This window comes from Rhea americana, unplaced genomic scaffold (genome assembly GCF_003343005.1).
Source record: "Rhea americana isolate MKP2758 unplaced genomic scaffold, rheAme1 scaffold_23, whole genome shotgun sequence".
NCBI lineage: Eukaryota > Metazoa > Chordata > Aves > Rheiformes > Rheidae > Rhea > Rhea americana.
The window spans coordinates 3,374,213-3,401,494 of record NW_028186346.1 but is presented as its reverse complement, the minus strand read 5'-3'; the positions used below and the strand labels follow the sequence as shown (position 1 = coordinate 3,401,494).

At 38.5% G+C, this 27,282-nt stretch overlaps 1 protein-coding gene across 1 annotated transcript in view; it reads right to left on the bottom strand.

The window, feature by feature from the left end:
- Nucleotides 1-27,282, bottom strand: part of GPC6 (glypican 6) — a 751,365-nt gene that overhangs the window by 63,099 nt on the left and 660,984 nt on the right. The window contains exon 5 of the mRNA XM_085305955.1: nt 5,650-5,780. Within this exon, the coding sequence (XP_085162081.1) occupies nt 5,650-5,780 (131 nt within the window). The remainder of the gene's footprint in view (nt 1-5,649; nt 5,781-27,282) is intronic.

Sequence of the window (27,282 nt, the reverse complement as noted above, 5' to 3'; positions counted from 1 at the left end):
AGTGAGCTAGCAGAATTGCTGTAAGAATATGATATGCAGTAGCTATATTTTCAGTGCAAGAGAGACAATTTCTAATTTGCACCCAAGTATTAACTGACAGATGCAAAATGCAAAGCTGATAACCTGATATTAGCAAGTGCTTCCTAAGGAAAAGCACCTGAAATATTTTCTTCAAATAGGTATTCAGAGATACTTGTCAATTTCAGGAAAATATTTAGGTTTCTCATTACACATGCTATGAACTGGCAGCATAAATCTACCCTCCTTTTTTAAAAAAGAAAAACTCTCTATATACTGTGTGCAATTCATCTCATCTGAATTTAGAGAAGATATTCTGTTTGAAATTAAGAAACCTAAATTTAGGTGTGTACATGTAGCTGTCTATATTTAAGCTAAATATGTAAGCTCCCATTTTAGATCAAAAACTCTGGTTGCCCACACGTCATCAGCTATTTCATTTTTCGTGTCCTAGGGTATCCGAGATATCTGCTAAGTCTGTTGTAATAGAGAACTTCTGGAAGACCAGTACTCTGTTGAACTGGCAGTTAAAACTCTGACGCAACATGCTTGAGTGTTTCAAATGAGACTTGACTTCTGTGTTGTTTAGAGATATGAACCAAGCCATGAGATCAAGTCGACATAGCTGCTGCAGAGAGCTGGCTAAATAGAGGATCTACTAAAATGAACTAGTCTTACTGTGAAAAGAGTTCTTTTCCCAGGAGAACTCAGTTTTGAATCTCAGCAGAAAAAATTCATCCTCTCTGAAGTCTTGAGCCATGCTGTTATTTAGACATGTGCTCATGCACAGTGTTTCCTATTGAGTATCTCTGTATGACTGCTCCATTGACTCTCTCATTTTCAGCTAGAATAATATCGATTTTTTCCTGAAGAGCACATTATATTTTTCCTGCACAGGACTCTGGTGAGAACACAGATAAATGAAGAGGTTTGTTAATATGAAACTCTGGGGCTATTTTAAGAAGAAACTTGGACGCAGTTTTATGAAGATTTCCTCCTTATAAATAATACATAGGTAGTCTGCTACGTCATGGAGCTCATTCATTCTTTTAGCTGAGGTAATTGTCAAGAAAGGAACACATATCTACAGGTTAAATTGGACATCCATCAGCTTGGATAAAAAGATTTAAGTCTGCTAATGGGAGAATCGGCTCTGGGGATAGCCTTTACGAAGGAGCAGAAGTCTTGGCATGATAGCCAAATGATGCTTAGAGCAGCTAAACATGTTGATATAGAACCAGCCTGTTTAAAATGCAGAAAATAGTCCAATGTGTTGTATTTGGAGTAGCAACCAAGACAGAATTATACTGATGCAATCAGACTGTAAATTTTATCCATTTTGAAGAAAAACAGATGTTATAGTATCTTTTTCTGCTGTTTTGCAAGTTTTCCTTTATTCCCCACAAACAAACAATCTCTGCAAATATCATTTACTGAACATTCACATTGTTAAAATGAAACATAGGTAGGATTTACTCTTTGATCTGAAACAGGAAACACAGAATCAAAGGTAATGATACTGGCAGCTTTATGGGAAGATTTTGAAGGTCCAGATCCCAGTTTGTTTTGGCCAGGATAAAGCTATTAAAAATGATATTAAATGAATATGTTTTGACCCTCTGAATATGACTCTCTGAGTTACGTCTGCAAGAAGAAGAATGAGGTGTATATCTGCTATGACTAAATCGTAAGTTTTGAATATACAGAATATAAGGCTGTCAGCTGAGAAATAACTAAGCTGCTGCTGAGCCTGTTATGACTTGGAGCTGTACTATGGCACTGTGATGTTCAAATATCAAAAAGAGTGTCATTGACAAATGATGAAGAGTATTATTTCAATAATGCAGATGTTGGTGTGTCTCAGAAACTATCAGGGGAAACCCAGGGTAAGTCTATGGCAACCTGACTGCTACCAGAGGCAGCCCTCAGGCAGCTCCACTGAAGTTTGAGTGGACCTAAATCACAAAGCCTACTCTTAGAAAGCGCAGAAGTGTTGCTTGGCATCTCAAACAGACCAGACTGGCTGTTTTTGCACTCTGTGTGGCTTTGGTTTGCAGAAGGCACTCTGTCAGAATGGCTGCAGATGTTAGATGATGAACCTACAGAAGCTGATTTTGATGATCTTCAGCCTGTTCTTTATTTGGCGTGACTTGCTAGACCATTGCTCCTATCTGAAAAGCATCTGCAGATATTGCAACTGTCAGGAATGTAACTCTCCTTGAGGCAAAATAAGGACTTCATATGGTTGTCATTCAGGGACATGACAGCTTCACCAGATGAGCAGTGTTTGCAGCCTAGAGGTTTGTGGTTAGACATTTTCAACAGCCTGGTGCTGAATACAGATTGCAGAGACATACCAAAAAAATAAAGAATTCCAGCCACAAGATGAATTAGAGGATCTTAGCATAATGCTAGTACCTAGTTAATATGAACTTTGTTAAAAGAATCAACTCCTATCAGCATACACACAATAAAAGTTGATAGCTGAGAGCTGATGGAACAGAGATGCTCCATTTTATGGAGTGACTGGAATTGGTCTGTGCCTGTGTGTCCTTGGTTGGAAGTACAAAGACAGAAGAGGTGTATGTGGCACCTCTATAATTCACTGTCTCAATGATATTAACGTGCACCCATCAAGAGTGGAAGACAGAGGGTCTGCCTCTATTAAAGAAATGAAAGATACAGTGTGAATTTGAGCAATAAGCCCTGACCGTCTGCACTGATTAATTGCTAAATGATTGGCTTTTCCTTGGACTGCCCCAACTAGTATGTTCCAGAACGAAACAGCTCTGTAGCTCTCAGCAGCATAGGCATGAATCAGTTTGTGCCACTTGGCATCAAGGTCAGGCACTGGTCCTTGTCCCTCTTTTATTTATCAGTATAGCCATAACCATGAAGACTATTTCTCAGAAAAATAGTGCTGAATAGGAGGTGCATATTTATAGAAAAAAGAAATTGGAAAAAATCTTCAGTACTACATCAAGTGAAGAATGGAAAGATAAACCATAAAAATGGAGACTTAGGAAGTTCAAGAAATATTTTTCTGTTAATGTCTAAAATTGAAGACCTCATCATTCACATAAAAGCATGCATTCTTTCTTACTTTTTCTACATGTTATGTTGAAAATCGTACATCATTACTCACTTAATTTTGCCTCCATATACGCAGTAACGTATAGTAACTGTGTTATGCCAAACCCATATATTTTTCTCAAATAGAATTCAATATATAATTGCAGTTTGTATAATACAAAACATCACATTGTAAAACTGATAGTACAATTTAATGGTAATGACCTCTGGAATAGGCAATTTTACGGAAATATTTGAAACAGAAGAGGGATTGGTTTTGAACTAAATGTTCTCCAGCTCTTCTGCTGGCAAAGAACATGGAATTGTGGAGAGGTCCTTGATAAAGAAATTGTTCATTGTTATTTGTTTCTTTGTTCTTAATGAATTTGTTCCATTCATTTTAAGAGATGAACAGCAGCATACAACAGTAGCTAAATGGCCATAAATTCTATTGAGTGTGTTATGGAGCCTCATGTCAGACATCAGCCAGATTTTCAAGTGGAGATAGCTTTTTTTTCCATGGATATACCATTTTCCCATGAACACACTGATTGACTTGTGGAAAAATGGTGTGGTTCCTAGTTACCATGTTTTCAGCAGGGTAAAGTCAAATGAAATGGAAAATTGTCTGAAGAAAAAGAAAATGGAATGATTTTAGCATTCTGACTGAAAATTTCTGACTGGCGTCTCAGAATAATTGACAAGTGTGGATCTTTTCCTAGATTAGGTCTGCAATTGCGTTCCATGCACCCCATTACATCTGCAAGGTATCTGTCATTCTGACTGAACTTCTGTCTAAGCGATCAAGTATGTGTAAGGGGGAAAAAAATTAGACTGCAGATAATTGATTCAAAGTCTGCTCATGTATCATCTTTATAGATCTGATATGACATAGAATATCACAGCACCGAATTCAAAGACTTTGCCTTCTTATACTTTTTTAACATTAAAGCACTTTCATGAGTTAAGACCTGAAAAAGATGGATATAACCTGGGAAAATAAGGAAATCACTTTTTAGGAGAAAAATGATCTACCCATAAAATACAAAACCCTCCATGCATATATAGCTCTATTATCTATGAAAATATAGTAAAATAAATTTCACTGCTATAGTTTGGTTTCTGTTTCTCAAGATTTTAAAACATATTTGCTAAGATTTCTCTTAGAAGAAAAACTTTGAAGTGCAAATGGAATTTCTGTGGTTTATTAACCTTTAGAGAAAACAAAATATTTCTCAGGGATAGGACAAACAGTCTGCTCTACTGTAAATGAGTAGTGAGATGAGCTTATGCCAAGGTGAAGTCATTGGATTCTGGCAGGAAACACACTTTCATGACAATGGAAAAACTGAGGACGAAGAAAGTAAAAAGGAAAATGAAATACACCTGAGCCTTGGGTGAGTTTTTAATGAAAATATTTTTTTATTTCTTTCTTGAGGTAAGAGTTGAATTTGCTAAGCTAACCTCCGAAGTATTTGAGATAATTTAGTTGACAAGCTTCTTGATCACTTCTGCCAGAGCAAAGTCTCATCTTGCAGGATGTAGACTGCTTTTAAAATCTAAGTAACTTCACGTAGGTTGAAAGAAAAGAGCCTCTTGAAAGAAATCCTTAGCATCCAGCAGCACTAGGCCTATAAAGAGCATCTAATTTTAGGCTGGCAGGAAGAATATTAACCTCATCCTCACGTCTTTTTTTCCCATGTTTTTCCCATCTACCTTCCCAGCAATGGAAATTCATTGACTTGGATGGCAGTCTAGCCAGCGCCTAACTGACCGCTGGGAGATCAATGGGAGATGGAAACTCTTAATACAGAGAACCTGGCATACCGTTTACTTCAGATTCTGAATTGCAGTGCACTGACGAATATTAAGGAAAAAACATTAGTTGTTAACTACTGGCTCAACAGCACCTGTTACTGAATTCAAAAGGACTTTATTACTATGGGGTTTGGAGATGGTGGTGATCTGTGTACATTCACATGTTAAAAATGGAAAGAAGGAAGATATTAGCATTAACTCTGTTTATTTTCATGTCAGAATCCAGACAAAACTCCATCAAAACAAGGTCTAGTAATCAGAGGCTGCCCAACATAATGATATTTCCCTTGAGTGGCTATTAAAGGAGGTTAAGTGGAACATTTCATATGTTCACCTCAAGCACATTATACTGCAGTCTGACCTAGACAGATCAAAATGTGTTTGGATGTTAATACGAAGAATCACAGATGAGACATGACCAGAAGTTATCAAATGTACTCTGCAGGATATTGCTTACAGAGCAGCAATTTTCAGCAATCTCTGTTTTCTCAAACTGCTTGCAGCTACTAATTTGCAATTTACTGAACAGTACTTTTCTCCCTGACACTTCTGCTTGAAAACTTCTATGCTTATTTAACTAGAGAAAGGATTCAAAAACAACCTGGTGAATTGCTGAACAAACAAATATAAGTTCTAGTGGTCCAGCCAATATTTCTCAATGCCTGGATAGAAAACTGAAGGAGACATTTTCCCCCTTGCTTGTGACACTCAGAAAGAGAGAAGGATTGACTCACACAGTACCTTTGCTGACACCTGCATGCTGTTTTCTTGCATGTTCATGATGGCTTCAGATATCTTGACATCAATAGGATCCATGACTGATTCAATGTTGAATGGTCCCTCTAATCTCTCTGCTACCAGAAGCATAGCATCTGTTAAAACACAAATCAAACATTCCCTTAAAGGAAGGATACCTCCAGSTGCCTCATACCAACCTACTTCCCCACCTGGAGATGTGGATGCTGACTGCTCCAGGGGAGGGAGCATGCCGCAAACATGTGGCAGCAGCACCGTGGAGATGGGTATGCAGCAAAACCTGTCTCCGCAGTGCYGCTTCCTGACTGTCGAAAATATCTTCTTCTGCCACTGCCACCACAGGCTCAAGATTGTACAGGTTAGATTTAATAACAACTGTCACCAAATTATCAAGCTTTGGGTAAAATTATTTCTACACAGCATCATAACATGCAAACAGCCAGTGCTCTGGAGTGTACTTACATAATCTTCTTCCTGAGAAAAAGCAGGTTGACAGAAATAATCCCTGGGGGTATGTTCTTAGAGTTTGTGTGAGATGATGAAAACTTTGATATGATATATCAGGATGTTATAATTAAAGCAGCTGTTCTTTCTGACCTTAATGATCTCATTTTCTTGCAATATGAACAGCAGATGAATATTGGATTTCTGCCATAACACATAGGTATAAACCATGTTTGCCTTGTTATGTTTTGAAAATGTTGTTGAAAGTTGTATGCGGAAAGATATGTCCTTTGTATGTTTTGGATTTTAAAAACAAATTTTTGCTTAATTTACATTGGTGCATGGCTCCAAAATAATTTTATATACGTGTATTCATTAACAAGTAAAATCTAAGCAACTGAAAATAAATTAAGAGCTACAGAAAGGCTTTTTCATATATCATACATGATTTTCACACATTGCCTATGCACTGACACAGCTTCATCACAATTTTTGTGGCAAAAGCCATGCCATAAACTGCAATTTTACTCTACRTTTGAACATTGTAATTCATTCTGGTTTATCATGAGTTAGCATTTTAAATTTCCAGCATCTAATTAGCTTTAAACAGAATATATCTGCAGCTTTAATACAACAAACAAAAATCTTCATGTGCTCTCTTTATCCCCAAATCTTAGACTCCAGATACTCTGGTATTAACCAGAGTACTTTTCAAAACAGACCCCACTTGTGTTTTGCTTTGGTAAGTACTAGACTCGTGGCAGCTCTCTCCAGAAGATGTGAAGCATCCCATGGACCTGATGAAAGTGTTAGCTGTGCTCTTGGATGGGCAATCCTGGGGCTCCTTTCCAGCCTACATCCTTCCTCCCTACAGAAATCCAGCTGTGTGGATGTATGGGAAGAAGAGACAATTGAGCCACCGACTCCCAGGCACAGTCAGACCTGAGGGTAAGGACACGTTCACATTTCAGATACAGTTAATATGTGCCTAAAAATCCCACTGAAATTGAAATCACTTGTCATTTGATACCTAAGCACCTTTGAAAACTTGTGTCTAATATTTCACAATACCTTTAGGTTGGAAAGTGTGGATTTCCAGTCATTTGGCATGGGGCCTAGAGCATTTGTTGCTAATTATGAGAAATGACGAGATAGCAGGCATTCGGTTTCTAACAAAAGTGTTATTTGGGTTGGCATTATTTTAAAATCTTTTTAGATTAAGCCATATCCAGTGGGAAAACAGTGAAGACAGCACCTAACTTTGATAGAGAAAATCAAGTAGTTTTCATACACACACTGATACACACATGCACACACATACRCTTAAAGATTCCCATGATAATTCAGCATTTTTTCCACCTGCAAAGATAATCTGATAATATAGTTTGGTACAAAGTACTTTCTTCCTTGCAAATTCAGAATGACTTGTGGAAAATATACATGCCTTTGCACTTTGTGAGTCAGGAGATCAGCCTAAATCCTAACTGCTGTAACCAGTATTAGAAAATATTCTGATGTAGGTTTTGGTGCCTTGGTTTAGGTGGCTTCTTAGTTGGGGGTTAGGGTTAAGATTAGGATTAATTAATGTAGAAATCAACTGGTTTTATTTATCTCATTTTTCCTACAGGAGCTTAAGTTAAGGTACCTACGTACCTCTTTGCACCAGTTCACTCCAGGTTTAGAATAAGCAGGTGGAACAAGCCCGGTGCTGGACTCAATCAAGTTCATGGCTGGGATAAGGGATTATGTTTGTAGAAGCGTAGGTGGGTAAATGCTACTATGAGATGGGAGCTGGAGATATAGAATGAGAACAGGTGCTGGTTTGAGACTACTTGCTTTTCCTTCCTCTGGTAAGGGGGGGCTAGTTTTAACATAAATCTTGGAGCGAGGTTATAGTGAAATTTCCTCTATATTGCATCATTTGCAATATAGARTGCAAGAAGCACTTCAAGAAGCACTCTATAGTGCTTCTTGCATTCTATATTGCAAGAGTGCATCATTTGTGACTGAAAAAGAACGTCTCTTTAACTGCAAAGGCAGCTTTACCTTCAGCAAAGTCATTTCAACTTCAAAATTAATAGTACTGGGAGATACAAACTAAGATCTGTTCTTGTCTTAGTTTGTATCACTAGAAAAAAAAACTATTTTAGTTTATCAGCTTCTATTTTCTGAATCTTAACCCTGTTCATAGCCTTAGCCTTTGCTTTAAAAGTAGCCTGAGTTTTTGTAGCGGAAGTGGGCAGAGAGTGAGAAGAGCAGGTAATGCCTGGCTGCAAAGGTCTCTGTGAGCTTAATGCTGTGTTGTATCCTTGTCTGATGTGGTTCTGGCACAGGTCTAATGGTAGGTTCAAGGGCTTGGGTTCAAGTTAGGGTTAGAAGCAAGTTATGGTTTAATTACATGGGCTATAGCTGTATGCTAAGATAAAGAAGGAGAAGGAAAAAAAGAAAAGAGGAGCAGAGAGCAAGATCAAGCAACAGACCCCTGGTTATCTTTATTCCTAAATTCTTACCTCCTTCTCTGGCTTGAAATTATGCTGGATGATTACAACCCAAATGTGTAGAGAAGTCTACCCAAAACAGTATAGATGGGAGACAACAACATCACTTAACCYTGGAGCCCTGCAATCTTTTATTTAGTGCTATAGGGTAACCATGTGGACCAACTRGTTAAGAAGGAAGTTTAATTTGGAAGCAATCCACACCTTATCCGATGACAAATACCTCTTTATATTAACATCTTTATTTTTATTTTGGAGCTGAGAGGTGAGACTGGGTTGGTGTTAAAGTAGGGGCATATTCAGGGACCTATTTGAAGAAGCAAAGGCTGATAAATGGGATAAACACTAGGATGAGAGATGAGGGGTTTGAAGAGCTCAGATAAAACAGGTTCCTGCTGCCACATTAGTTCTGAGGTTGGCACTTTCAGGTATGCTTTCAGATAAACTTCATTTTAGGGTTAGTTCAGGGGGTAAAGACTAGAAAACCTGGGTGATGACATGGTGTGGATGAACTGYGGTGCAAAACTGAAAATTGACGTTGTTTGAGAACTTGTATAATCTCTGGTTTCAAGTGGATGTGTGGGGCTGTGGTTGATCTAGTGGTGGCTGGCCTGCTAGATTATCCCTRACTCCCTCTGGTAGGAGTACAGGGTCAGCCAGGCAGAAGAGGATGAGCAAGTGCTATTTCAATGAATTCCCAAATGATTTTCCTACCTTGCCAGCGTTTGTCTGCCCTCTTCCCTTTACCTGTTCCCTCACCATCACACTGTCCCTAAAATTAAGTCTATCCACACCTATCCAGAATGTCTTTGACAGACCTAAAGAAGCCTGAAGAGCAAAGCAATCATAATATGATTATGACAATAATATTGACAGTGTGCAGGCCTCTTGGGAAGCATAATCACTACTCCAGTTAACTGGCCTCTATCTACTGAATTTTTAAGTTAGCTCTCAGACTAAAATTCAAGCTTAATTTCCTGCCCATAAAACTTACTCCTTCAAAAAAAAAAAAAAAAAAAAAAAAAAAATCCTGTGTGTCCTCTTAAGCTGATTTTCTCCCTTGGAAAATATTTCTTCAGCTTATTAACTTCCATCCTCTTGGTTGCTAACCGTAACCCACACTCGAGCCTAAACTGTTGTTATTCACTTGCACAATTCTGTATGAACACATGCAATGTGTAAACACAAGATAACCTGTGCAATTTAATGAAATAAAGGCTGTTGGGTTGAATATAGTAGAAATCAAGTGAAATGCAATGRTCTGAGATTTATGAGAAGTCAGTTAAAATGTTGTAATGGTCCCTCATAGGCATAAACCCTTCAGATCTATAATCATTTAACAGTGTGTATGGGACAAAAATGTTTTGTTGTCCCAACTTTCTTGTTTCTCCTAAAACCATTATGAATACTATAACAGGAGCTGCTGGAAAGATTTCAAAATGAAATCAAAATTTATGAGTCTTGGTTTTGAAATCTTAATTTTTAAGAACAGATCCTTAAACTCAAAGAGAGTCCAGTTCAGGGGACTCTGTGTGGGTTTAATAATTTCTCAGTCAGCTCAGACAATAGATGCAGAGAGTTATTGTCTGTGCTATAAAAAAACTAATGATAGGTAGTCATTAATTGAACACCTGCTTTTTATGTTGTTAACAAATTTGTACTGACTTATTAAAATATTCATGTTCTTTAATTTTAGTTCTTACGTGTTTTTTGAACTCTTCTCTCCTAAGGCTAAGCGTATTTCTTCTTTTTCACTACAGAACTTGGCAAATCGCTTGTATCTAGCTGAAGGGCGAGCAGATCAAGAACTCAGTTTAAATAATTCTTGCATCATGGGTTTATTAGCAACTTGGGCACAAAAACGTGACCAACTACTCACTATTTTATCAAGTGTTCCTGAAGCCAGAGCACACRGGCATGCAAAGCAGTCTACATGGCATACTAGATTTGCAGTTAGGACTACAGCTTTCAGACAGACATGTTGCTTGCATACTGCCGAAAAGAGGAGCAGAGACCTTCCTGGTGCAGGCAAAAACCAATCAACTAGAAAGGCAAGGTATATTCCTAAGGAGAGACTTGCCACAATACATTGCTGCTGTCTGAGCACAGTAGCTCTGGGGAATATAAGTAGTATTCTCTTGCCCACGCAAATAAACACTATGGGGTTTTGCTTGTGGTTCTTAGGAAGACACTGTTTCAGTCTAAGCAAAATATAAAAGAGATCCTAAAGATATTTACTTTCTTTTGCTTTACCTCACAGAAAATTAAAAAAAGGGGGTTTTATAGTTGCTATTTTAATGAGAAGCACATGACAAAGCTGATTATGTTATTATTTAATTTAAAAATTCAGAAGGATGTGTGAATTTGAAGATATGTTAATGTTTTGTGAACTTTGAGGATCTCCAAGTGAAATGGATAGAATGATAATACAGATAGACAAAAGTCTGCCTATAATTCCTATGAGCTACATCCAGCTACTGTCTTTCAGTTAACTTTACACCAAAAGTGATACCTTGTTCATGTTACATTTCCTCCAGGGTAGGTTTCCAGAGAGCTTCCTATTAAATCCTGTGTTGAAACAAAGGTAGCAGAGACAAGGACACTCATTTATGAGGCATATGACAACTAAAAAAAAAAAAAAAATCCAAACCAGAATGAAACACAGAGTTAAAACAACGAACGGCCCCTTTTTCTTGCCACCTTTCTACTAGCAGAAAGATATGAGAGGAGGAACTTTTCAGTACTTTGCCTCTTGCTCCCTTAAAGACTCAGGGAACTGATAAGTGAAAGTATTTTTTGGTCTGTGTTAATTTGACTGCGACATTTTTTTCTTTTTGTGCACATCTCTGTTGATCTTCTACTCTTAAATTATCAGTGAGATTCCACAAGTGGCTTAGCTTTCCCCAGGGAATTCCAGAAAAGCATCTGTGGATGAATGCTCTTAAAAGATTGTTTATTAAGGGAGATGAAGGATGGTAAATTACTGAGATTGCATGCCCTTCACAAAATCTCAAAGTATATTTTATTTCAGAAGCAAGAAGAGAGGAAGATCTTATCTTGTATTTGCTAGGAGGAGCTTTCTATTATTTCTAGCCGTATTTAACTGATCCTAACAATTAGCTATGAAGAAATGCAAAGTGCTTATTTATATATTGCCTTGTGAAAGAAGGTAAGGATAAGTATTATTTGAAAGCTTCAAATGATTTTCTATGTTAAGATTACAGGAGAAGAGAGAAGAATCCGTTGTAAACAGACTGAGCAACTTATTGCAGTGGAACACRACTTTGAGAGTGGCAATGGTAGTTTTGGAAAAGACTGTAAGTGTAAATATACTGGGCTGCAAAGACATGCTCTTGAGGTGGCTTCCCATCCTTCTGACCAAGAGCAGGGGGAGGTGGGCATTTGGGTTGTGTTTACTATGTCACGCAGCTAGAAGTCAGTGGATTTTCCATTATGACACTAAATGTAAATAACAGCTACAAAATCTTCACAGTGTTAAATGTTAAAGTAATGAAACAAAACAAAAAATAAAATTGAAAGCTGAATTATAGCCCATATGACTTTTAAAAAATATAGTAACAACTGAAATATATCCCTATAATATTCTGCCAAAACTTTTTACTGCCAGATTATGATTTACTAATAAAATTCAAGGACAAGAGGAAAGTAAAACTCCACCTCTTGTTTAATGAGGTGCTGAGAACGCTTTTCTCAGAAAACAAGAATAAGTCACACTAGGGATGCCAAAATGACTATTTTCCTTAGGGTCCACAGTCCCTTTTTTCACATTATTATGTGTATGAGAACATTGTATGATTCTATTTTGATGTGGCTAAAATGACAGATCTCCTTTCTGAATATCATTAATCTCTACATAAATATTGGCATAATATTATTCTAATTCTCAGTCTTCCTCCCACATCCTGCTCCTTTTTTTTTTGGTACTTTGCATCTGTGTAAAGGTGATCTCAATATGCATTATCTGGATATTTATTTATCAATATTCTGTTAAGATTCTCTGTTAAGGTATATAAGCACATTGACTGGACCCTGGCCTGAGGTTTAGCTAACTGAACAAAACAAGAGAAACTTGATGGATGGACATGGCATGAGGTTTTCCTGGAAGTGAAAAAAGTAATAGAGTGAGAAGCTGAACAAAGGTCTCAGTTAGTGCTGTGAGAAATGGTTGGATTTCACTGATGATTAAGGGCGGGTAATCTGAGAGACAGCTGAGAATCATAGGTACCTGGAGGGGGCCTTTCGAGGAGTAAGCAAGGTTTTGCAAAGCCAACAGCAGCCCTATCAGTAACATCACGTAAGGTCAGTATTACCCTGGTAACCATTTCAGCAATACCAAATCTGGGTGAGGATATAGCAAAAGAGGRACCAACAAGGGAAAAAAAGCAATTGGGGTGGGTTGTTTATATGKGAGAAGATCTGGGTGGAGAAAGAGATGGATCAAGGTGGGCAGGGGAAGAAAAAACATGGGAAAATGCAGAGGAAGTGAGCTAAAAGGGTTGGTCATGTGGAAGTACTGCTGGTCAGTACACTTGTTTGCCACTTGATTACTGCAGTCTGCTCTATTTTCTTATTACATGCTGTTCCTAACCGTTTTCTGGTTGCGAATTTTAATGTGAGCAYGCTGCCTATTCTCTACATTTGTATGGGCTTGTATATATGTTCTGCTAATGTACTTCAAGCTGGACTAGCTGGCAAATACTAGGAGACCAGAATCTGGAAAGACCCAAGGTCTGACCTGGAGACCAGGTAAAGTGTCAGGGGTGYGGGTTTGGATCCTGGATGGGCTTAATATCTGGTCTGGGGTCCAAGGGAGTCTATCTTAGCATTCAASGTGTACAGTTATGAAGGAATAAGTCCAGGTTTCTGGCTTACCCTCGTAGGGCTGATGTCTGAAAGCTGGTTAGTAAACAATGATATAACAAAAAGTACATCAAKACTTCCTGCAGGAGAGACAAGGATCCAAAATTCTCCCTCACAACTGAATTACTAATTAATTAATAAGGCAAACTTTAAAAAGAGATAAATGAGGGTAGATAATCAGATCTAACCTTTTATTACGTAGGTTGAATTTCAGATAGGAGAACAGGCAGATTTAAGAATTATACTAGTTTTGCTATTTCTGATCAGCTATGTCACTTACTCCTTAAAAAAAAAAAAAAAAAAAAAAAAAAAAAAAAAAAAAAAAAAAAAAAAAAGAAAAAAAAAAGAAAAAAAAGAAAGTCAATAGTTTCAGTGAGCTAACTTGTTTTCTACACAATTTTTTAATAATGGATTATTTTCAATTACTCTTGCAGGTTTTGTATCTAACTTTCTCTTTTATGTAGAGCAGCACAAGAAATCAGTTTAATATCACGTACAACATGTATGAAAAAGATACTGACAGGCAGTTGTCATATTGTAGCTGATAGCAACAAAATGAATTTTGTAGCGTGAAACACAAATTCACTAGATTTCTCTGAGCATTTCTCATAACATACATTTTTCTTCCATGGATTCAGAAAATGACCATAGTGAAAATGCTTTGGCTTCTTTCTATAGCTTTGAGCAATTCTACATAATTTAGTGCATTGTTATTAGGAGATGAATTGTGTCTTATACTTGTTTGGGTATTCAAACAATAAAGAAAGTAGCAAAGACTAGGTAAAATAGTAACTCTTTTCTATGATTATTATTCTTCCATTRCTTTACAAGAGCTGAATACCAGATGTTGTTCTGAACTAGACTTTCAGAAAATGTTGTCAGTCATCAAGAATTCTGTCTGAATATTTGACATGAAAGAATGAATAAAAGATGGTATATACATATAATCTCGTTGCTTTATTCTTAAGACAAGAAATGTTTAAATACTCCCATCAAGAGTAAGTTGTTAAAACATCAGCATCCCATTGTTGTCACAGAATCAGTAAGGTTGGAAGGGACCTCTGGAGATCATCTAGTCCAACCTCCCTGCTCAAGCAGGGTCACCTAGAGCATGTTAGACAGGGTTGCATCCAGGTGGGTTTTGAATATCTACAGGAAAAGAGATTCCACCACCTCTCTGGCCAACCTGTGTCAGTGCTCCGTCACTCTCACARGAAAGAAATTCCCCCTCATGTCAGGCAGAATTTCCTGTGCTTCAAATTCTGCCCATTGCTTCTTGTCCTGTCGCATGGGACAACTGAAAAGAGTTTGTCCCCGTCCCCTTGACACCCTCCCTTCAGGTACTTGTACACATTGATAAGATCCCCCCTCAGTCTTCTCTTCCCCAGGCTGAACAGGCCCAGCTCTCGCAGTCGTTCCTCGTAGGGCAGGTGCTCCAGCCCTCGGATCATCTTTTTTAGCCCTACACTGGACTCTCTGCAGTAGCTCCATGTCTCTCTTGTACTGGGGAGCCCAGAACTGGACACAGGACACCAGATGAGGCCTCACCAGGGCTGAGTAGAGGGGCAGGATCACCTCCCTCCACCTGCTGGCAACACTTCCTAATGCACCCCAGGAGACCATTGGCCTTCTTGGCCACAAGGGCCCATTGCTGGCTCATGGTCAGTGTGTCATCCACCAGCACTCCCAGGTCTTTCTCTGCAGAGGTGCTCTCCAGAAGGTCAGCCCCCAGCTTGTACTGGTGCCTAGGGTTATTTYTCCCTAGGTGCAGGACTGTGCACTTGCCCTTTTTGAACCTCACGAGGTTCCCCTCCACCCATCTCTCCAGCCTGTGCAGGTCCCTCTGAATGGCAGCACAGCCCTCTGGTGTGTCACCCAYTCCTCCCAGCTTGGGATCATCCTCAAACTTGCTGAGGAGGCACTCTGTCCCCTCATCCAGGTCATTGATGAAGAAGTTGAACAGGATRGGACTCAGTACTGGGCTCRGTGGAGCCCTTGGGAACTCCACTAGCTGCAGGCCTCCAACTGGACTCTGTGCCACTAATGACAACCCTCTGAGCTCTGCTATTCAGCCAGTTCTCAATCCATTTCTCTGTCCACTCACTTAACCCGCACTTCTTCAGCCTGCCTAGGCTCAAGAGGATGTTATGGGAGACAGCACCAAAAGCCTTGCTGAAGTCAAGGTACACAACGTCCACTGCTCTTCCCTCATCTACCCAGCCAGTCATTCCATCATAGAAGACTATGAGATTGGTTAAGCAKGATTTCCCCTTGGTGAATCCTTGCTGACTACTCCTGATAACCTTCTTATCCTTCACATGCCTAGAGATGGTATCCAGAACAAGCTGTTCCATCACCCTTCCAGGGATGGAGGTGAGGCTGACCGGCCTGTAGTTTCCTGAGTTAGTAAATTAAAAAAAATCCTGAGAGATACATAGTGGTTACTGTCTGCTCAAGTCCATTTATAAAATTTGTTTTGACATCTACTACTGTGAATAATTCTTTAAAGATATGTAGAATTTGGAATACWGAAAAAATATCTATCTTTCTGACTCTTCTTTGACCATATATGCTCAAATAGTTGAAGATAGCAAAATATGGTCTAAAATTCCTTATTTAATGCATCCTTTCCTTGGTAAAATACTCCTGGATATATTGTTCATATTATCTTAGGCAAGTCATAGAAATTAGAACCTCAAAGATCTTTTCAGCCATTCCACTCCCAATGCAGARTTATTACCTACAGTATACATTCACCAGTGATGTCCAGTCCAATTTTAAAATAGCTCAAACAATTTTTTCCCATCTTTCTTAGAAAGCTATTTAATTGTGTATTATACATTGCTATTAGAATATTTTTTCAGTTATGTAGTGTAACTTTTCTGCTGCTTAATTTCATTTGATTATTCTTAATAAGCTATCTCGTATCATCCTAAACAGTTTTATTCTTTTCTTGATATTTACATCCCTCAGATATTTGTGGACATCTATCATACCCTTTTTTAGTTTATGTTAGGTCATGCTTTCCATGCTCATTCTTTTACTATTTTCATAAATAATTTTCTCTGGTACTTTGCTTTTCTCTTTATTTCCTGTAAAAGAGCTCACTGCTGGTACGATGTCTAGAATTGATTAATGTTTTATAGTGGGATCTCATTAGCATTGTTTTGCAGAGGCTCTTTTTGGCCCACATTTCTAGCTCAGAAAATTGGTCTGATTCTCTTGATGCATCTGATGTCCTTATCTTCTTCATCACAATTGATTTATAATTCATATTCCCCATGTCACTCCTGATGCACATTTTTTCAAGAGTCTCCTCACATTCCGAATTTACTGTAATTATGTCTTCTGCACTGGTTTTGCTTTATTTCTTACTTGTATTTCTAAATTTTGTACAGTAGACTTTTTTCCAACCTCGATAGAATTTACAGTTCTCTTTGGAAAACATAATTAATGAGCTATTATCTCTTCTTGAGAAGTGATACATATTCCACTTTAACAAGCAACTCATTTCAAAGGATTGTTTGGTTATTTCAGCAATAACTTTATCCATTAACTTTGTGCAGTCTATACCTAAACTTTCTATTGATAAGTGTGGTGTTATCTATGACCTAAAAGTCTTCCTTTGTAAAAGCCATGCTTGAATCTTGCCATTTTTATTGACAGTTTACTGACTTATGGAAAGACTTTGGTCCTTATTCTACTTTTGCTTTTCCTTGAGTGTTGCATTTGTCTGTTCCATATCCTCTCTCTTCTACTGGATGCAGTGCATCATTGTCAAGATTATCAATGATTTTTCTAACCTATCTGAATATGGAGACTAATTTTGATATCATCAATATTAGCTTTCCATYTTAATGTAGTAAGTTTAAATATTCCCTTTATATCTCCCAAATATAACCAAGCAAAACTTAACAGTGTAATTTGCATCTTCCTTTGAATGTCGTTGTATCTTTTCCTCATGCTGCCATCTTTTCCTCTAGGTATAACCAACCAAATACATCACCATGTATCAACACAAGCTACTTTGCAGTCTTACCAACAATCTCTACAGGTCTTGATCCAAAGGTCGCTGAGGTAGACAGGAAATGAGTTASATGGTTGAATGCAAGGTCCTACATGTGAAATGGAGCAGTCCTAAGCAGTAGCATAGCATAGGGCCTGACTGGCTGGAGAATGGCTTTACCGAAAAGGCCCCAGGGGCCCTGGTGGATAGCAGGCTCAACATGAGCCAGCACTGAGCTCCAGTAATGATGAAGGCAAAACGTGTCCTTGACAACATCAGCAAGCGTGTAGCCAGCAGACCAACTTCGGGTGACATGAGGAGGATGCCTAGGTGTTAAAGTTCATTGCCTATTCCAGCAAAAGAACAAGGGTGCAGCAGATAAAACTAGAAGATCATATTTTATTCACTTCTTAGTATTATAATAATCCCATGCTAATCGCATGACTATGTAGAAAATTGTTTTTTGACAAGTTCGACCTTTTATTCTGAACCAAAGAAAATTTTGACTTTGTTTCATGTGGGAAAATACAATTATTATCAAGATTCAGAATATACATTTCCCAGGTACCAAAGCCAGAGTTTTGAAYAGACAACTTGAGAGTAACATCTTTCATATTACTTTGCCACTAAGCTGACTTTATTTCTTTCCTTACTATAAATAAACAATCAACCTATGGCCAGCTTTGCTAGCATGAGTCTGTCCATGTTATAGCTCTTAGGGAGGTGTCACATATAGTTGCAAAGACAAAATTGATTTTTGTCTTTCATCTTATTGATTAATATGGAAATGTACTGCAGATATCTCATTACTTTTAAAAGCCTCCCACTATGCAGAGAATTTTTAGATACCTAACAGTATTTTCTCCCAATGAGGCTCAATGCAGCAAATAAAAATAGGATTTGAATATACTAGTGTTTTTTTTCCAGATGAACACTTGAATACTTATGCTGTTATTCCAAACGGCACACCTGCATTCCCAAAAGACTGCGTACATCAAGGCTGTCACAAATCGATACAGCTAGTGTGACTAATCTATCTATTATTTTGACATTTCTCTTGGAAGAAAAGAGAAAGTTCTGTACGTTTGACTAGCTACACTAACTATATTATTGAGATGAAACAAAAATAATCAATAGGAAAGGGGCAATATTATAAAATCCTACATTGGAGTTCTTTGACTTTTTAAAATTATCACTGTTCTTCTCTTTAAAACAACCAGGAGGTCAAAAGTAAAAATGTTTGTCTGGTCTAAAGAAGGTCAAAATAATGTTAAAAAAAAAGGCTCATCACAGAAGGCCACTTGCCCAATATCATCATAAATATTAAKAACACCACAGACTGTGTTGGCCACAAAATAAAAATCTGTTCCCACTAAAACTTTCACAGCAGGAAAAAAATGTTTTAGCTAAGCATGAAAATTTTAAAATTGGAACATTTTTTCACAGGAATTACCAGAAGAATTGCTGGCTGGCTACTTGTTGCTGAGGGTTCCAGGCCAGCAGCCAGGAAACCATCATATTATTTTTCCCTCAAAAATTTTTGWTTTTCTAAAACAAGCATTTTCCAGGAAAAAAATCATCCAATCAGCTTCAGTTTCATCCAAGAATATCAGAGAGATTTATGAATATGAATTAATTATATTTTCCTATAAGAATTCTGGATATTATAAACACAGACAAAGGAAACAGAGATAYAGGATGTCTTGGGATCAATTTGCTGTAACTTGGAGTCTTAACTTTTGTCTATGGTTCTGAGCACTTGTCCCACGTTCCTTGTATGCCAAGTGAAGAGATGTAATTAACTCTGGAGACCTACAATGGGATATTCAATCCATCCAATAAAATTAGGGTTTAAAATGTAGGTGCTAGTTCATTGTGGAAATTATTCTTACTCATCCTCCCTCCAGCGATGGCCCCAAGACCATCAGGCTCTCGCCTCTGTAGTCTAGCCTCTCTGCACTTCTGTCCCACCTCGCCTACCATCTGTCCTCTCTCCTGTGCCAGTGACCTACACTTGGTGCCAACCTGYTTGCAATTACTAAGCTTTGCACACCCCCACTTAATCCTGCTCCTCTGCCTACTAGCACAATGTATGTTGTTGAAATTCTGCTTTAACAAACCTGGGAATCAATCTGGAATGCTAACTCTGATTTCCCTGCAATTGTTCCAGATCCATACTGATGTAAGCAAGAACAGGACATGGATCCACCAGCACAGGAAGGGAGAACAAATGGTAGGTTCTGTCCTATGTTTTGGATCCAGTGTTTATTGCTATCAAAAATAATTCTGATTTCAGATTTTCTGAATGCAAAAACATAAAAAGATATTAACTTTAAATGTTACATGTAGTAATTAAAACAATAACAGTCTCAAAAATGCTTATATTTCCCAAGCAACTGAGAAATGATCCAAGGCCTACTAAAGTCACAAAGCATCTTCTGAATAATTTGATAGGTTTGGAGGTTGTTCATTTTCTACTCTCAAGTTTCACAGAAAGGAGCCATTTTTGTTTCCTCTTGGCTGAGTGCATGGCAGCAAATGAACAACTGTTATTGCTATTGCTGCACTGATATCTGTGGACAGTGCTGGTACAGAAAGAAGCATGTTTTGGCCTGACAGGACTAGTTGGTAATTAAGTTGATATTTTGTTCCTGTTAAGCAAAACCAGCCATGCCAGTTTCGGCTTCACTCAAAACCCCGAGGAGAAAAATCAATGTTTGTCAAATGGAACAGGACAACATCTATGGAGGAAATTAATTTTCATGTTTCTGAAAGAGAACTAAAGGTGGGAGGCAGAACCTGCTCCCGGGCAAAAACCACTATTCTAAAAATTGATTCAACAATGTCTATTTTCCTAAAGGGCTGTTTACAGTTGTCATGTATTTTTCAAGGAAAAGTATTAAGCCAACATCATCTGATATTGGTGAGCTGCACTGGATACTGGATCTGCGAGAAGGGGAAGCTTTTTCACAGGCAGTTAGCATTGCTGTCATTCAGTAACTAAAGAGGGCCACTTAAGAGCTGTCAACCAGGCTACACTTCAATAAGGGGAAAATTTAAGGCATACTTTATGTCCTCACAGCTTCTGCCAAGCTTTATACAGAAAACTAACAGTTAATAATATAAATAATGATGTTTAACTTGCTAACATCGTTCTGCTATGTTCCTCTTCCATGAAGAGAAGAGTACCAAAAGGCTTCGATACCACTTATATATCAGCTTAACAACATCCTTTATCCTAAAACAGATAGGTGATTTCTCTATTTTCTTATAAAAGAAAGTCTGTTCTGAAAAATTAAGTTACATGACAAGAGGCAATGGGCAGAAATTGAAGCACAGGAAGTTCTGCCTGARCRTRAGGRGGRATTTCTTYSCTGTGARAGTGACAGAGCACTGGACCAGGTTGCCCAGAGAGGTTGTGGAGTCTCCTTCTCTGGAGATCTTCAAGGCCCGCCTGGATGCAGCCTTGTCTAACATGCTCTAGGTGGCCCTCTTTGAGCAGGGAGGTCAGACTAGATGATCTCCAGAGGTCCCTTCCAGCCTTACTGATTCTGTGATTCTATGACATGCTCTTTCGAAGGTTAGTTGCATAGATGGAACTGGAACCAGTCTGTCCCGTTGGTGATATGCTCTCATAGGAAGAGTAGAACAAATTAGGCAATAGAAACATTCATTTTCAATTATTTCAGAAGTTCTTCTCACAGAAATGTAAGTTATTAAATTTAGCTCATTCTTCACTCTGAACATATTGCTTAACATTTTTTATTTGTTTATATTTCTGCAAATATTTGTGTGCTAGGTGTTAGTTTACACAAATATCTGTGGAGGAGTTTTATTCATGAGCACATTATTGTGTCTGTGTTCCAGATGAATTTGTTCGGCTTTGTCACACATACAAACCCACAATTTTTTGACAGGAATATGACAAAGAAAAAATTCACTAAAACATCAGTCACTTAGATGTGAAAAGACTGTATGCAAAAGGACAGTTCTTATTTTCCTCTTTCCTTTGATAAGAAGAAATCTCACTAATTTAGAATGAAAGGTGGTCTGACAAGGAAAGAATACCAAACATTTCCACACTTCTATTAGGCCTCATTTTTTCCTRTGGGGAGCCTAAATTATCTAATCAAGGACTAGAAATCCATTTTCTGTGAACTGAGTGGCCAGTAACAAAACTACATGCCAAACTTTGACTGTAATTAATACTTGTATTTTCCTGTAGTATAAATGTTTTAGTAGAACTGAAAATACACATATGTTTTTAAAATCTGTTCTTGAAATTGTAGTGAATCATGATTGTACTCATGATATTACTGTCTGCTTATGGATAGCTCTTTGAAGGAACAACAAGGGACGAAAGAGTGTTAGTACTTCTACTCAGGAACGATATCCTGTTCTTTTCTTTCCTGGACACACGATACAGCCTGGAAATCTCATGGACTAATGGAAAAGCAGACTGAGACTGTATATATGGAGGAGATAACTCCTAATAGACAGTTTAAAAAGCAGTGATAGAAGACTGGCCAACCGTACCTGTCTGACTCGGAGTGCAGTCACACACCTGAAGGAAGGTGATGGTGGCGGGTTGTGGCTGCTGTGAAGAGGTACCAGACCTCCTCTGTGGTAACAAAAGCAGCTCTAAAATGAGATAGGCACACTACAGGGAAAACTATCCYCAGAAAAGTATTCCCAAATATTGCAAGAAAGATGGAGTGGAAGCAGTGTATCAGAGAGGCTCTTTTTGCTAAAATTGAAATAGAGGAGTGTCTTGGTGGAGGAAACTGTAGCCAAAGCCTGCTAGAGAGATGTGAATCCATGGTAAAGAATGGGCCACAGAAGGAGTTTGGCAGAATTGCCTTGTAGAGCTTCGTGTTGTTTAAGAGAATCTAGACTCTCAGAAAAACACTGTCAGGATTTTTTTTGTCTTTCCCTACCATTAGGGCAGCATCTTTGATTAGCAGTGTTACGGAATCCCTTAGAAAGAGAGCTTGCACTGTGTTCCTTCAGATGAAGGTTCTTTACAAGCAGACAAAATATCCTTGTTCATATCCAGCATAGCTATTTCATACTTAGCTAGTCAGCTCCTATCAATTGCTCACTTACATTCTCTGCTAGGTCACTTACATCTCTCTTAGATGAGTCCTCAATAAATAAATATGGAATTTTGTGTGCATTGTATTTCTTTCCCTCYTCTCAAAAAATGGGCAATATTATGAATATCACCAATCCCATCTTATCCAAACACTGCTTGATGGCACAGGAAATAAGATAATGACAAGACAWTTTGAAATGTGCAGCACCCTGCTTATTACTACGTTTCCTGCAGTAAGCAGCAGACCGTGTAAGCATAGTTTAGGGGAAAGAAAAGTCTCTCATGGCGCTTCCATTTTTCCTCTTGCATTACACAGAGATGACTGATAAAAATCCCAAAGATCACTAGAAGCACTGCAATGCATTTTATTATGTCGTAAAATTAACACAGCAGTTGCCATTTTCCCTCAGATAGCATAATCTCATGCACAACTTGGATTCAGTCACCAGAGAGACATATTATTTACCAACAGTTTAACTGGGTTTGAAGCAAGAGATTAAACAGACACTTCTTTTATTCCAGGTATTGGAGAAGGACAAGAGACCACATATCCAAGGTTATTGAATTTCTTGGTAAATGTGTTTGTTTCCRTATCAAATTGTCAGAACAGACAGCAGTCTTCCACCCCTCAAGCTTTTGATAAAAGGCACCTGTACAATGCACTCTGAGGCATTCGGATGACCAATCATTCCCTATTACAGATAAGCCAGAAGAAAAGTAAATCCAAGGAAGGGAGGGCCACCCAAAGTGCCTCACATCAGCTTCATCTCCACAAAAGAGAAAAATTCTATGACTGTTACATTACCAGTAGAGGAGCCAGGAGTTTGCTGGAAAATGCATCCATCAGACTAGGGATCAGGAGATGGCTCGGGATGGAGTAGGGCTTTGTGGCTTTGTCTGGGGGATAAATGTCTTGCAGTTGTTAAGCAAGTCAGCTGTCTAGCCAGAGCTGGTGAATTCTGCAGCACAGAACTGCAGAATGGAGAGCTTCACCCTAGTAACAATCCACCTCTGTCCTTGTGACAGTTTAAAAGAAAAATTAACTCCTTTACTTGAAAGCTTTTCATATTCTGTGTTTCATGCTGTCCCTAATGCACTATTATCAGTGCCTTTCATGAAATCTTTCCTCTCGCTGTCATTATTTATTTAAATTTTTTATTTATTCATTTATTTAAAAACGATCAAAGAATTTTAAGTTTGTCTATCAATTTATGTTGAAAAGTGAATAAAATGATTCCTTCTTTACATTGACTTTAGTGAGACTCATCTTTTTTTTTTACTTTTGCCTATTTATTTCTTATAGATTGTTAAAGATTTGCCTCTTTATACAAACTATTTGTACAGAACACTGAAGGCTCACCCATCTGGATCTAGATACACATTTATTCTGCTTGTGTAGGGCTCTGCTTTACGTGCGCATAAGCATGTGCATGTAGGCACACACATACGCACATCCATCAGTGTGCATGTAAATCTCATAACTGAAACTGTAAGCAGATTTTTTTAGACACACAGTTGTGTATCTGGCTGCAAACAGTAGTTGCTAGCTGGTCATCCCTAGTTATGGCAAATATACTCAGTAGCTATAGTATGTTCATGAATTTTAGCAGAAATCTCCAGTCCTGTAAAAATGTGGGCCCCAAAACCCACATGGTAATTTTGTTTCAGAGTTTAGCATTTGGCTTGGTTCTATTTAACGAAGGAAACTTACTGAAATTTTACCTTCCTTTCCATTGTGAAATTTATACTAGAGACTGGATGGATTTTGGGATTAAGTACGGGACAGGAGAGTGCTATGTATATGAAATGTTATTGGCATATTCTGTGCATCTGCAGGACCTGATTATTTGTATTGTTTAAAACTGACCATTGCACGAGTCCAGCAAAGGAGATGGGCAGAGAAATGGGCAAAAGTCAGCATTCCTATCACTCAAAAATTCTAGCATTTTGAAATGCATTTACATACGAGAATTTTTTAAATACTATTACAATTTACAGTTACTACCTACAGGGAGGGGAAAATACTACAGAAAATAAGGAGATAATGGTTTCTGCTTCACAATTTAGAAAACAGAGCAATTATCTACTCCAGTTCTGGGGAATACCCTTGTGACGAGATGAGGAAGCTTGAAATCTCTCCAGAGCATCCTTTGCCTCAGGATGGAGAAGCCATAATGTCTCATGACCACCCATTCAGAGCAGGGAGATCCCAAGCTGCCCAGTCCTGCATACGGTGCAAGACATGCAAGAGTGCGATGGTCTCTATGGCAGTCTGCATGGCAGTGCTGTAAGGTTTTACAGCATCTGTAAGGTTTTAAACCTGTAAGGTTTTAAATACTTGCTCTACTCCACAAGCTTTCAAATGCAGCTGGAATGATGTGACACACCTGATTAAATGGGTTTGTTCTGACAAACTAGCATTTTCCATAGAAGCTCTTTTTGTCAGCACTTTTGTGACTCAGTCTAGTTGGGAGCAGACCAGCTGGAACACTCTGATGAATGTTTTCACTCAGCAGCATAACTCTGAGAAGCCCGTGTCTGAATAGGCAGAAAAATTAATCCACTCTTCCCATCCTTATGGATGTTAATCAGGATTGTGCATGAGGAGCACTAGCAGTGAAGTGAGAGGACGTCCTCACCAAAATTCTCCTGCTCACAGAGATTTCAGTATGCAAGGTCTGCATTCTTTTCACTCCAACAGGTTTTCAGAGGAAAAATACTGTAATATAAGTGGTGAATTGAACAATGATAGCCCTCGTGGCGGAGCTGTGGTGCGTATCAGTGCATGCAGAACCTTGGACGGATAGGTCTGYGTTCATCTATGGCCAAGGCTGCGGAGGAAACACGGTCATTGTTTTATGTGATAGTAAAACATCAGAAGCCTAACTATGCAATATGACCTTGATTTAAAACTAGTTACAAGTCTCCTATATTGGAAGAATTCCAGAAATGATTCCACAATTTTATAGAAGTTGGGGACAAAGTGTAATGTATCAATTCTGWCTRTGATAAGCAATTTAGGGCCCTGAARAGACACATAAAGAATAGCTTCAGGCATGRATGAACTGCATGTGCATTATCCCTACAGATTAACAAACATAGCATCCAGACAAGCACTTTCACTSTGATTGAAGATATGAGGTGCAGACTTTGATCAAAATAAATCAGATGACAATGCTTTTCCAACTAGGCACATCATTAACTGTGAACRGAAGATGACCAGAGCAGGAACTAAATTTGTGACCCATGTACAATGGGAAGGAAGTCAAAAGGAGATCCCTGTCACTATCACAAATGCAAATTGATCTTTAGGTTATATGACATTACTTCTATTTGCACTTAAAAATCACTAATATTAAATAAATGGATATTTCCTTCCAGGGTTATAACAGCGTAGGGGCGGATGGTTGACACATTGACCACGAGCCAGCAATGTGCCCTTGCGGCCAAGAAGGCCAATGGTCTCCTGGGGTGCATTGGGAAGAGTGTTGCCAGCAGGTGGAGGGAGGTGATGCTGCCCCTCTACTCAGCCCTGGGGAGGCCTCATCTCGAGTACTGTGTCCAGTTCTGGGCTCCCCAGTACAAGAGAGACATGGAGCTACTGGAGAGAGTCCAGYGTAGGGCTACRAAGATGRTCAGAGGGCTGGAGCACCTGCCCTASGAGGAACGGCTGCGAGAGCTGGGCCTSTTCAGCCTGGGGAAGAGAAGACTGAGGGGGGATCTTATCAAYGTGTACAAGTACCTGAAGGGAGGGTGTCAAGGGGACGRGGACAAMCTCTTTTCAGTTGTCCCGTGTGACAGGACAAGAGGCAATGGGCAGAAATTGAAGCACAGGAAGTTCTGCCTGAGCGTGAGGTGGAATTTCTTCCCTGTGAGAGTGACGGAGCACTGGCASAGGTTGCCCAGAGAGGTTGTGGAGTCTCCTTCTCTGGAGATCTTCAAGGCCYGCCTGGATGCAACCCTGTCTAACATGCTGTAGGTGACCCTGCTGAGCAGGGGGGTTGGACTAGATGATCTCTGGAGGTCCCTTCCAACCTTACTGATTCTATGATTCTGTGATTCTATGTTTCTATGAGTAGAGTCCAACTTCATTACTGAGTGTGGGTAGACCTGCTTTTGAACTTTCTTTACTTAAATAATTATTTTCAGCAACCRGGGAGACTGAGAATTTTCTTAAAAATGTTATTACCTTGATTTGCTCCCTAACATTTCTTTTACAAGCACAACAGATCAGTATTACTGCTGAGATTCTTCTCCTTTCTCAGCAAGATACTCACAAACTTGAACTTCCTTTAGAATATATCTGTGGTCACAAAATAAAACCCTGCTCAAAGGCTGCCTTTCCAAAACCAAAATTCAAATGTGACTTTTGATCTAAGTTTATGGTTAATACAAGTTTCAAAAAATATATTGCATTTTTAATTTGTCCTCATGTACTCTCTATTCCTGCAAGTGTCCTACTTCTCTCTCACTGTCTCTCTCTAGATCTTTCTCTTTTTTATATATACGTATAAAACTTTTATAGAAAACAGATGGTCTGATAAAGTTGCTATCCATTAAAAAGGCAGAATACAAAATAAAATGGGTCATATTATTCCTAGCTTATGTCTATAAAATCATTCTATTAACTTCAAAGTGGGCATTCARAACTGTAGGATTTAACAGTACATAATGAAGTGAGTTACACACAGACA